The 12,538-nt window shown below is 45.1% G+C and overlaps 1 protein-coding gene across 3 annotated transcripts in view; it reads right to left on the bottom strand.

Moving 5' to 3' along the window:
• The window catches only part of VAPB (VAMP associated protein B and C), a 38,455-nt gene extending 26,163 nt beyond the window's left edge, over positions 1 to 12,292 (bottom strand). For 2 of the 3 annotated variants that reach the window (XM_029960311.1, XM_029960312.1), the window contains exon 1: positions 11,963 to 12,061. In XM_029960311.1, coding sequence (XP_029816171.1) covers positions 11,963 to 12,020 — 58 coding nt within the window. In that variant the 5' untranslated portion in view covers positions 12,021 to 12,061. Of the gene's footprint in view, positions 1 to 11,962 lie in introns of all 3 variants that reach the window. The other variant, XM_029960310.1, reaches the window with a different exon arrangement.
• Positions 12,293 to 12,538: the final 246 nt, after the last annotated feature.

Raw genomic sequence — 12,538 nt, 5'->3', positions numbered from 1 at the left:
TAATGACACAAAAGTCTGGGAATTAGGTCAAAAGAACATGGTGTCAACTATTTAAATTTTAAATAACTCTCCTTGCAATAAAAATTGCCCATAATTGTACCAGCAAATCCAGGCTGATAACTTTTTGATCAGCACAGTACTCACTGTGAGATTCTTGCTCCTCACAGAAACCACGTTCCCCAGTACATTTGTACTGAACCTTAATACAACCATTCTCACCTCAACCAAAATTCCATGCTTTAACACAGCAAATAAACAGTCCTCATACTGTCTGGCATGTGAAAGAAGTTAGCACAAGTATCAGCAGGGGGAAAGCTTTGATGGCACAGGTTGGGCAGGAACATTCAGACCCACCGGGGACAGTCCTTGGCAGATTTGTACCTGCAAATACTACAACATCTTTATAATTAACTACACACATCAGGTGGGCCACAGTCCCAGGGTTGCTTTATTCCTGCATGAGTCCATCTCACTGCTGCCAGGGAGGTGTTCTGACCTCTCCTCTCCCCACCTGCCTGTGCAGGCTGCACAGTGTGTGCCCAGAGCCGAGCCAGGGAGCTGCCGGGGCTGCAAATTAATCCACTTACCAGGCAGGGAGCAAGGGAGGGGGCAGTGGGGAAGAGAAGAGGGAGAATCAGTTTTCAGCCAGATCAAGCAGCACTCAGACCTGGCATCAGGCAAACTGCATCCTCCTGCTCAGCATTCTGCCAAATTAAGGCAGCAAGGTCTCACAGTTAGCAGGTTAAAGCCAGCAAGCACATCCAGCCATAGGCACTGCAGTCACATTCGTGCTGGCATAGCTGTTGAAAGTAATTAAGGCACATGCATTATTTCTGTGGGCAAATTCTCATCTGTTTAAAGCCAGGTATCCCCTAAAAAATTTAGTGAACTTTTCAGAGAAAAGCCTTGCAGGATTACTTGACAGAATTGCAGCCATGTTCAACTGGCACCCGTTGACCCACAAGACTAAGGGTAAATTCTCATCCAGCTGCCCATGCTCCTCCCAGAGTGTTTCAGATGCACTTTCAGCATCTTTCCTTAAAGAACTTTTGCCACTCCAGCTCACCACAGACACGTACCCTAGAGCAAGGTAATTGGAAACAGCCAGAAATACAGGCAGAGCTTCTAGTGAGATAACCTCTCTTGTACTTCCTTTGTGGGGAGCAGTGGAATGCAATAATAGGAGGGGAAGGATGTATTTCACCATGGTTTAATCCCACTGATGTGTCAGAGGAAATTCATTAACCACCTGACACATTAATCAGCCATAGAAAGGTAACCAAGGAATCTTTATTAAGGGAGATGGTGGAAACCAGGGAAGGGGAAACCTAAACTCTTTTGTGACTATTCTCAAGAGCCCAAATCCCACACCTGACTAGGAGATGTCCATCCACATGGAGCAATAACTCACTCGGTGAAAAGGGCCACACTGACCCTTCATGTGCAAGTGGAGAGGGTGGGGCTGAATGTGATACTTGAGGCTCCCTTCCCAAAACAGCCATCTCTCCATCTGACTGTTTCTGTCTTTCTACTTGCCACTTTTCTCATCTTCACATCTGAGTTGCTCCTTTACTGTGCCTCTGACAGTACCAAGTGATTTCACTTTATTTCCTCAATTTCTCCCATTTCATTTCTGTGGATGTCTATCAGCATTAGAGAGACAGGCAAAACCACTAGTGATGTGCAAGAGGGCTCAATAACAGGTGAAGAACTTGACTTACTGTTTGCTTCTTTTTAAAGTTATATATAAAGCTGATGACCTTTGACGATAAACACTAAGATGAAAAGAGCTGAAATGTCAAGCAAGACATCTTGAGCTATCAGCCAGGTGCCTGTGAATCAAGAACATCCAGGATCCAATCAAACTCTCCCACCATCTTACTTGTCTTTAGACAAATCACTTAAGGGCTTGATCTTCTGCTATTAAGAGCCTTAAGAGTTGACAGCAACTCCAAAACAGAAGCAGGTTTGGACCCTTATAGTTTCCCTCTCTGTAAAGTCAGGAGAATACTTACCTAATTACACAGAATCTTGTGAAGATTAGTGTTTTAAAAAGTACTGTGTGCCAAGTTTTAATCATCATCATCATCTGGCTCTGGAGACATTCATAATTAAGGGAGCATCCGCAACTTTGGAAATCGAAGAAGTCAAAAAATGAGAAGAAGAGCCTGTGTTGCACAAACATCTGATTTCACAAGCAACTCACTGAGAGGGCTCCAACAACTCCAAATTTGGTAATTATTTTTAAGACAAATCCTTGTGTAAACCCCTTGCCAACCTTTCAAGCTCAGCTGAGATTTTAGAAGGAATTAGTTGGAACCCCCCACCCCCGTGGAATCAATGGCTTTACTCCCAGCACCCACCTCCTCACCTGAGAGAGCACCCAAAGGGAAGTGGTTGCTTCCACTTCTGCTGTGTCAAGCAGTAGATACCCTGATGAAAAATACATTACAAAAATAGAAGCAACATCCAAATCACTCCCCATGCAATAGCTGATGCAGTGGAGCGATTTTTTTAAGAAGTGTGTAATCAATAAAGTGACCTAAGAGGGAGAAAAAACCCAAGATGCAGAAATCCAACAAAATTACATGATCCAGATGCCAAAGCTGGAGCAAGGCTGGTAGTAAGTTATTCCATTTGGATGGATTAATCAGTGTCCTTCTCTGGCCTTTTTTGGCATAAATTATTTTTCTGAGTGTGCCTCATGCTTAATGAGGAAAAAACCCCAAACCCCAACAAACATGAGACTGAAGACTATTTTCAGGGTATCTATTAGCACATAATTTTTGTCACCTTTATCCCTCTGAGGATCATTAACAGTCTGACTTCACAGTTTTAAGAACTGAGAGGCCACACATAAGCTTGCCAAGAGAAACACAGGAATATGCCCTTCACGTAATTTTGGTACCAGTGTCATTTGTTTTTTCCCAGCTGATCCCTTTAGAGTTTTATTACACCCAAACATGACTTACAGCGAACTTAATCACACAACACGAAATGTTTTCTCCCCATCCTAAACTGCAAACACATTTCTGCACACGGCTGCACAAACAAGAGCCTGAGAGCAGCCCTGGTGAGCTTTTAGAGGTGTATCTCTGTTTCAACTGTGCTTTCAGAGCCTTTTAGCAGCGAACAGATCGTATTACTGGGCTCACAAATATCAGTGCACCAGCCCTCGCCAGGTATGAAAACAGCTCAGAATATGTTTCAGTGGCCATGATGTACCTACCAGAGCCACTCACAGTAAAACTCTTTCCTGTCCGTGGCTGAAGCCTCATCCCCAGGATTTCAGGACACTGGAACAAAGCCCAGGGAGAAGTGGGGATGCAGCACTGGAGAGCAGCAGGATGATGGATGGGCTGATGTGCAAAACTCCCTGGCAAAAACACTGCTGAAGAGCCTGAAGTCAATGTAAAGGGTCTCTCTGGAAGAAGCATCACGACTTTAATCACCAACCCAAACCACACTTTTTCTTGCAAAGTAATTTTTCCTGGTCTAATTTTCATCACTAATCTCCATTTCAAATGCACATCAAAATGTAAGGGAAGGAGCAACTTAACTACTCTAATTTTATGCTCACATATACTCTTCAAATAGACAAATGTGATGTGCAACTTAAATAGCAAATGAGCAAATATTTTAAGTGCAAAACTATGCACAAATCGGAAATACCAGAAGAAATAAGCAAAATTAGAGATTTTTGGGATGCACAAAGAGCAGCTGCTTTTCTAATAAGTTTAAAAAAAACCCAAACCACATTAAATAGGCAGTGGGATACTATTTATAGCTCCAAATAAGGAAGGAAACCTGAATTTAGCAAGATATATTTCAGGGGAGCCACTTGAAAACCATCCTATTAACTGTATTTTCAGGATCAAAGGAAAAAACCCCAAACCAAATCAGATGTTTAGTCAGAAGCAGTGATAAAACTTTATCTGAAAAAACAATGCCTCACATCTTTTACAGTCTGGCATAGAACAAATGTCAAGTTGTGTTCTTCAAACCTAAACTTCTGTCTTTTCCAATCCAAACAATTCCATGATTCAGCGATCATCTGCACCACTGTATGACACCAGTAAACACAGTGTAAAACCAGCTGTATAAAAATAAAGGGAAAAAAAAATAAATCTTCCTGCCCTTACATCTTTGCTCCTACTCTGGTTAAAATGTAGGAAGGCCAGAAGAGGGGAGACTACAAACCAGAGGAAAGGCAAATATTTTGAGAGGATTCAAAATAAATTGTTAATTCCCATCTCACAAGAAGCAGCAGTTGCAAATATCAACATCCAACACACATGAAACTGCACAAGGGAGAGGGTGAACTGCTGGGAGAAACACTGGAAGCACCAATAAGGATAATAAGGATGAAGTAACTGGTTCCATGGAAAGGAGCAGTCTTGAGAAAAACAAAGAAGTGCCATTTTTTTTTCTTAAAGAATGACACAGTCATTTGACATGCCTTCTAGAAGCACAACTAATTTGAATTAGGCCTTTTAAATTGCTTTCAAAAACATAAGATTTGGCTCCATAGTGATCCCCACACCTACATGATTTTATAATCTGCATCCTAAGTAACTGGATCACCAGGCAAACCTCCCCCTTCTCTATTTTTCCACCAGTCGTGGAAACCAACCAAGAAAACAGGATTAAATTTAGAATGATAAAATCTTTAATCCGTGCACCATGGTATGAGGGACTTCGTTTACAGCTCGGAGAACTAGACAAGAAAGAAGTTTAGTAAAGAGATTATTTTCATGAAGTATTTATAATAACGTGGGATAAGTACTGCAGGCAGCAGCAGAACCCAAACTGTACAAATGTTTTTGAGGCCAGAAGAATTACAGATGAAGTAAGCAATTCTCAGAACTGCTCTAATACAGAAAGGACAGACTCTCTCAGCTCTAGGTCTGGACTGTCTTGCTGGTGTAAACACGGAATCACTTCGACCCATGTGCATTTTAATCCTGCACTGAATTCAACATGGAAATGGTGATTTGCTCTGCACACATTTTCAGCGACAGCAAGACTGTGACAGCTGTTCCAGACCGATGGCACAAACCCCTCCTTAGGAAAGGTTGCCCAGCAGGCCAAGTTTTAAATTCAACAACATCCCAGACATCTCAGAAAACATCCTATATGCCCCCACTGACACTCGGGCTACAAAGCAGGTCTGAAAGCATTTTTATGTCGAATAAATACTGGGTCAAACACCAGAGGAAGAGATTTAGCATGAGTCTGGCCCCCAGCTTAGACAGACTGGTACTTAAATATTCATATCTGTACGTAAAATAGGCTTCCTTTCTGCCTCTGGTCACGACACAGGAAGACAATGAAAGGAGCCTTCAATGTTCCTCCTGGTAGGAACTGCCACAGCAGTGCCAGAGTCCCTCATCCAGAGAGGTCTAACTGGGAAGAGTTCCTGACCTAATCAGGGAGGATTTACTTCGAGAAAAAAAGCCAAACAAACAACCTGCAGCAGCAGGATGATAATGTTAAAGCTCACGTTCCTTACAAACACAAAGATGAAATTTAAGCCTGAAACGACAGCTGTGACCACAAACAGAACTGTTGCAAACACCATCAATAAAGCTTTCAAAGGCAAGCAGCCACAGTGACAGGGAAAGTAAAATAAGGCTGTTATTGTACTGACTATGAAATGCATTCAGTAGTTATTAGCTGTTCCCAGCAGGCAGCAAATACAAGACCAATATGGTAACAAGATAGTAGAAAATGAGTGTGACTGCAAGATGAGGGCAGAATTAGCAAGGGTCATTTGATTCCTGCACCCTCAGCTGGGCAGAAAGCTGTGTTAGGGGCCCTCAGAAACAAGACAAACCCTCACTCGCCCAGTTTTCTACAAAAATTGCATTATAACATATGCAGAAGTTGCTCATTTGATTCCAAACTCATTTGATGCAATCAATACCTTCCAGAACTGGCTGCATACAACAAATTAAGCTGCTTTTAAAATTGGGTATTTGTTCATGGATGTAAGCTGACCTGAGCTCATGAAGTTGGATCATTTGCTATGGTGATGATGCTTTTTTTCCAGTTGAGTTTCAAAACAGATCTGACAATCTATTTAAAGGTTTGTACTTGAATTCTTACAGTCCTAATTCTGAATTAGAGAGCAATTAAACAAAATTCACTCTTGTATTCAGAGGCAGCTGACCAATTTTAAAAGAAATAAAGCACTGCATGACTACATAAGCTTTTAATTTATAAAACCTGTGCAGTGAGGAAAAAAATAGGTTATAATTTATTTTCCAGTGAGAAGGAACTATCAGAAACTCCTGTGGCAAATTCCTACTCCATATTCCTCTTTCACGGGTGATAGGACATTGCACATGCAGGGGAGCAGCTGGGAAATACAATTTACTGCTAAGCACCAGTGTGAACCTGCATCCACTCTGATACATTAACTGTGCCTCTGTTTTGCCATGACAGCCACGTTCCCAGGGCTTGAGACAGCCACTTCTTAGATGTGTACTTTCAATATAATTTGTTATCAGTCCTATCTTCTGAAGTGATGAATAGAGGTCACATCCCATCAACCACTGGCAATCCGCCATCCTGATGAGCTTTAAATAACAAACTCAACAAACTTTTTCATGTATCATTGCAATGGTTCCACAGCTCAAAGTGAGCTGAAAATCCATGCACAAACATGGATTCCCAAGGAACAGGAAGTTATGAATATGTGTGTCCCTTCCCTTACAGTAAAGGCAAGCAGCTGGTCATACTTAAAACACAAAATCACATAAAACCAAGAGAAACAATGGCCAAATAACAAATTTTATCACTGCATTAGGTCTTTCCCTGAAACAGTAATACTTTGATCCCATTAATGCTCGTAACTGCATCTGGAATTCTCAAAATCTATGCAGTACAAAATTATTCAAAAGTCCTTAACCCATAAATCACATTGGCCAAAGCCTTCAAGCAGATTGTGGTATTTTTGGAAATAGTCTTGGGAGACCTAAATACATTAATTAAATTTAACAGAAGATACAGTTAAACCTCCTTGACTGCTTCACACATCTCAGTTGTTATTTGGTGCTCCAGCCATCCTACTCCAAGTTTCTGTTAGTCCCCACATGTACAATTCCTGTCCCCTTTCCCAGTGGAGCTGTTAGTGCACAGGACAGCAGCAGATTAAGGAAGCTCAAAAGAAGTATAATCTTCAACTTATTCCACCTTTCAAAAAAATGAGATGTGTTGTAAGACACTCCCAGTGCATCACTATTGTGCTTTTGCCTCCAGGTATTTTCCTTCAAATACCTCTCTTTTAAAGTGAAGGGTATATGCAAAGCACTGAAGTAATTATAAAACTAATGGAGCACGTGAAATCAGAATAATTCAGTATACAAATAAACTAACACTTAATAGAATAAGTTTTTGATTTTAGCTAAGCTGCAAGAAAAGGGAGCATAGCATGAACTGCACCAGAGAAGGACTGATTTTGTTTGGTAATCGGGCTACATTTTGGGTTAGATTTGTTTAGATTTAGGAAGTTGCCTTTTATTTAAATACTCTTTTTAAGCCTATAACTTAATAATCAAATTTGAATATGTAGAGAGATGCAAAGGTTTAGTTGTATTTAATTCAGTAATAATGATTTTACTCAGAATCAGGCCAGACAGAGGGAAGCATGGGCTGCTACATTTTTCAGCAGAAAAGTAGAGAGCCAATGGCACAGCAGCCTTCAAAGAGTAAAGAAATCCTAGCACTGACTGCCATTCTGCTGTCAATAAATACCAGGAGGGCTCTAAGAGTTTAAAGAAAACAGCATGTAAATTTTCAGCTTAAAAGATGCATATTTATTACACTAAATGGGCAACTTCTTACAACACTGTCAGTATTTTACATTCTTAAACATGGCCTGTTCCTGTGGCAGTGACTAGAAATCCCTATTTATCCAGTACAGAACAGAATGAGAGTCAAATCCCTCCCAATACCTTCAGTGCAGGAGTGGTTCAATCATCCCTGATGGATCAGGACAGGGTGGAGGCAGAACTATATGGCCCAGCAGCAATGTGTGACCAAGTCCTCAACCCCTGCTCTGAGACTTGGCAACTGCAGGCTCAGTGAACACTGATCTTACATCCCAAACATTACTGGACTGCTGGATTGAAGAGCCTTCCCCTGGTATCCGGTAGGAATGGGACATTCCTGTGGGATCCAGGAGGTTTTGCACACTTGCACTGCAATGTCCAGCTCTCCCCTTTGTACAGCCTGATCTGCAGGAGCTCAGATGTCTCGGCAGGGAGTGGCAGCCACCCAGCCACGGTACTGCAGGTTACACAAACTGCATGGGGCTAAATACTAAATACTGAACACTTACACTGTTGCAGATACGCTGTTGGACCGAGCATATCACACAGGCCAAGGCCACACCTTTGGGCTGCAGCTCTGAGGTACCCAGGGGATGCACTTGAGCCAGTGACAGGTGACAGCTTGGAACCAACTCTAGGCTCCAGGCCAAGTCTGAATCCCTCCTATTAGGACTGCAGAGGATTGGCTGTTCTGATGTATTATTGTGCCCTTTGCAGAAAGCAAAGCTACACAGTGACATTTTGCATAGGTGTGAAATCACGAACTGGGGACAGGAACCTGCATTTCCAACTGGCAGTGACTCGCAGAGTTTTGCGAGGCACTAATCCCTGTTTGGCAGTACTGCCGTGAGCCACTTGGGGAGCACGGACAGAGTGCTGAGTCATAAGTCCAGCCTAACCTGGAGCAAACCTCCAAAAACGCTCCTGAAACGCCCCTGAGCCTACAGCCCCTCTGTTCTGTGCGACCCCTCCTGAACAGCCCTGCCCAGACACCGTGTCTGCAAAGAGTCCAGCGGCACCTCAAACACCACTGACCCAGGCATGTTTTGAAACAGGCTAGATTTTAACAGAATTTTACTTGCTGACATTAAACAGCTGATCTCTATTCCCGATGGGCTGAAGGGACAGGCTGGCCTGCCCTCCTGTGAGGTGCAGGAGGCAATGCCTGCAGCACGAGCGTGGCACTAACGCTGTATCACACAGCACCAGGCAACAGGGGCCACAATTCCACATATCCCTGTCCAAGTTTAAATCCAGCAATTCCTAAAGTCAGAGCCTTGAATGTTGCAATAAGTTCTTGGCAGACTGTTTGACTTTATCTCTTAGGTTAAAAAAGAAAAAAGAAGAAAAAAAGAGGGGAAACATAAACGTAAATCTCATGTATAACAACGGTGTTTGTCACCCTTTGTTACCAATAAAGTCTGAGATGTAAACCTTTAGTTGGATGATTTCTCCCCTGGGCTGCAGATCTACAATAACCAAGAAGTGAAGGAAGCCACTGAAGGCAGTGAAGCTCCTGTTTCACATGGCATCAAAGCCCAGGGAAACGGGCACCTCCAGGCACCTAATGGTGTCCAGCCTCCCACGACTCGCAGCTGCATTTCAGCACAGCACATGCTGCTGCTATTTTGGAGCGGGTGTGCTATGGTGGAGGAGATGCAAGGCGGGAGGAAAGACAACCCCTGCTCATGTTCACATGCTGTGAAAAAAAAAAAATTTCCAGCATGAAAAACTCCTTTGATATTTTTTTTCAAACAAGACACAAGCACGGTATTTTGAAACAGACCTCCAGCCGAATTTAGAAGGTTCGCTGCAAACCAAGGGGCTAAAAAAGCTGCTTTAAAAAGGTCTTCAACCCTTTACAAGTGAAAGTGGAGGCCAAGAGAGAGATGGTTGCAACCCCACAGTGACTGGGACGTGTCAGAGAAGAAATCCTCATTCACTTATTCCCAACATCCTCCCTCTAGGTTTTATATTGAAGAGCTACACAGAGCACTCAAACAGCACGAGCCGTAACAATTTTCTGCCTTTTCTACCTGTCTGCATTTTGATTAAGCCATTTATCCATTTCCAGAGTTTGAGACACTTGGTTCACAGCCCTATCTCATTTTCCTACATTAAGCAGGAGACCTTTCAGTGCACACCATGAGGAAGCACACCCAGACCAGTCAGCAGCTCCATGACCTCTGCCAGTCTGGATCTACTCGCAGGGGGCCAAGCAATGCTCTGGAAATAAATGCAACTATTCGCTAAGGTGACAAAACCATTTCAGCCCTACCACCAGGCAGTGTGTCATCACAAAGTCAGTAGGACAAGAAATGCTTATAGCAGAATTTACTTCATGAATACTTCAACTTGGGCTCTCCTGAACGAAGGACAGCGGTCAGCCCTGCTTGCTAGAAAGGACTGTAAGGCAGAGGTATTGCCAAAGCATATGAATGCTGCCCACAGCATTCTGAATGTTCTGTCTGAACATTAATATTTAAATGTACTTTGAAACTAAGCCATTTAATAGGTGCAGTTGGTCAAGTAACATTTTATGCTATAAGAAGTATACGTTGCTGGCTAAATATCTGGCAACCAAAGTCACTATGGTTGGTTGATTTAACTTCAATGGCTACTGGTTGTTTAGCCCAGAACCTCAACTGAAAGAAAGGCAGCCTGACAAACTATCTTTATTTCAAGAAAAAAACAGAGTCTGACTGGATCTATACCTACCTGTGCTGAACTGAAAGAAGAAAAACAAGCCCTGAACCACAATTACGTCTCATTAGCCAAGTCAGTGCCAATTAGGGCCCCGCTTTTTGCCCACCTGAACTTGGATTTGCTTGTTTGCTGAAAGCAGCTTTATCCAGAACAAGAGCTGATTTTCATCTGCTCATACTTAACACAAAGAATGTCAAAACAACAATAGTTTCCTTCTTAAGCATGTTTGATACTGCTGCCATAACAACTTCAGCTTACAACAAAGATATATTCATTCCACCCAGTGTTTATTAACATGCTGTTTGATAAACCCATTTCATAATATTAGTTCAAATATATTTACTAATAAAAACTGGTACAGACCTCTCCTATTTTTGAAAATGTACATGAAAGCTCTTTTTTAAAGGAGTATTGTTTTTGCCGGAAGCCAACAAATGAATCCCTATTTTTAAAAAATAGCATGTTTGCCAGAAAATAAAGCAAAGCCATAAAACACCTCTGACTCTGGTCGCATAAATAAACTTGCTGAATACTTATTTGTAATCCCAGAATATTGTATTACAGCCCTGCTGTCACGCTGCAAGACAGGAATTTCAGCGCCAGCGAAAGCCCAAACCCATTCAAGACTTTTATTTAGAAAAAGGATGGATTTTCACGCAGGCAGATTATTTATCCAAATAGCTCGCTGAATTATAATAACAATAATAATAAGCATAAAAAGGCAGGAAGTGCTGCCCAGCACCTGGCCAGAGGCTGGAGAGAGACAAGGTTGAAACAACCCCACAGTGACTGGGACATGTTAAAGAAGAAATCCTCATTCACCACCTTATTCCCAACATCCTCCCTCCCTCTGATTTTATATTGAACAGCTACACAGCGCACTTAAACAGCATCAGAGGCAGCAATTTCCTGCTCTTTCCTTTTGGCTGAGCCCTTTACCCATTCCCAGGGTTTGTGACAGTGGGTTCCCAGTCCCACCGCTGTCCTACATGGAGCACCAGATCCCTCGGCCGGGGCCGCTCACACCCCCCGGGCAGGGCAGCGGGTGCCCGGGGAACCCCCCGGTCCGGGCGCTGCCCCGGGGGGTCCCCGCCCTGCCGGGCGCTGCCCGGGGAAGGTCAGCGCGGGGGGAGCGGGTGTGTCCCTGCGCAGGCGGCGCCGGGACCCCCCGCGCCGTGTTCCCCGGCCCGCCCTGGGCGCTGCCGCAGCCGCCCGCGGAGCCGGGGGGGCGGCCCGGGGGGACCCCGCGGGGCTGAGGGGGCCGGCGGGGCGAGGGCGCGGCGCTGAAAGGACATTTTATCTGCCGGCGGTTGCCCGGCCCCCGGAAAATGGCTGCCGGGGAGCGGGGCCGAGCGCGGCCGCGCCGCCCGCCCGGCGCGGGGAGCGGCGGCGAGCGGGGGATGGCGGCGGCCGCCTCCTACCTTTGAATTTGAGCTCGTGCTGCGGTTCGAGGCTGAGGACCTGCTCCGCTTTCGCCATGTTCCTCCTCCTCCTCCTCCTCCTCCTCCTCGGCGGTGGCGGCACCAGGCGGAGAGAGGAAAGGGACGGGGAGGGAGGGAAGGAAGAGGGGAGGGAGGAAAGGGAGGGAGGAGGAAGGGCGGGCGGGGGCGCGCCCGGCTGGTTGTTCGCCCCTCGGCCGGGCACTGATTCAGCCTCCGCGGGGGTTCTGGTTCACCCTGGCCCGGCTGCTCGTTTTCTCCCTGTGCCGGCGGCGGAGCGGGGACAGCGGCGGCGCGGTGGGGCGGCGGCTCCGGCGCACACGCTGCCGGGCACGGCGGCGGAGGGCGGGACGATGCAGCACCGGGGCCGCGGAGAGGCTGCGGCGGCGGCTGACGTGGGGCCCCGGCCCGCCGTGAGGGGACGCGGGGGAGGCTCCGCGCCTCCGCTCCCGGGCGCTGCTTCCCAGCTGCGGGAGCCTTGCGGGGAGAAAGGGGTCTAAGTGGTGTTTAATCGCCGCTTGAAATGGTGATTTGTACTCGAATCCTCTTGTAGCCGAG

Source organism: Manacus vitellinus, unplaced genomic scaffold (genome assembly GCF_001715985.3).
Source record: "Manacus vitellinus isolate BGI_N305 unplaced genomic scaffold, ASM171598v3 scaffold_26_pilon, whole genome shotgun sequence".
Classification (NCBI taxonomy): Eukaryota; Metazoa; Chordata; class Aves; order Passeriformes; family Pipridae; genus Manacus; species Manacus vitellinus.
Note: the sequence above shows the minus strand (reverse complement) of the source record. Positions and strands in the feature narration are given on the sequence as shown.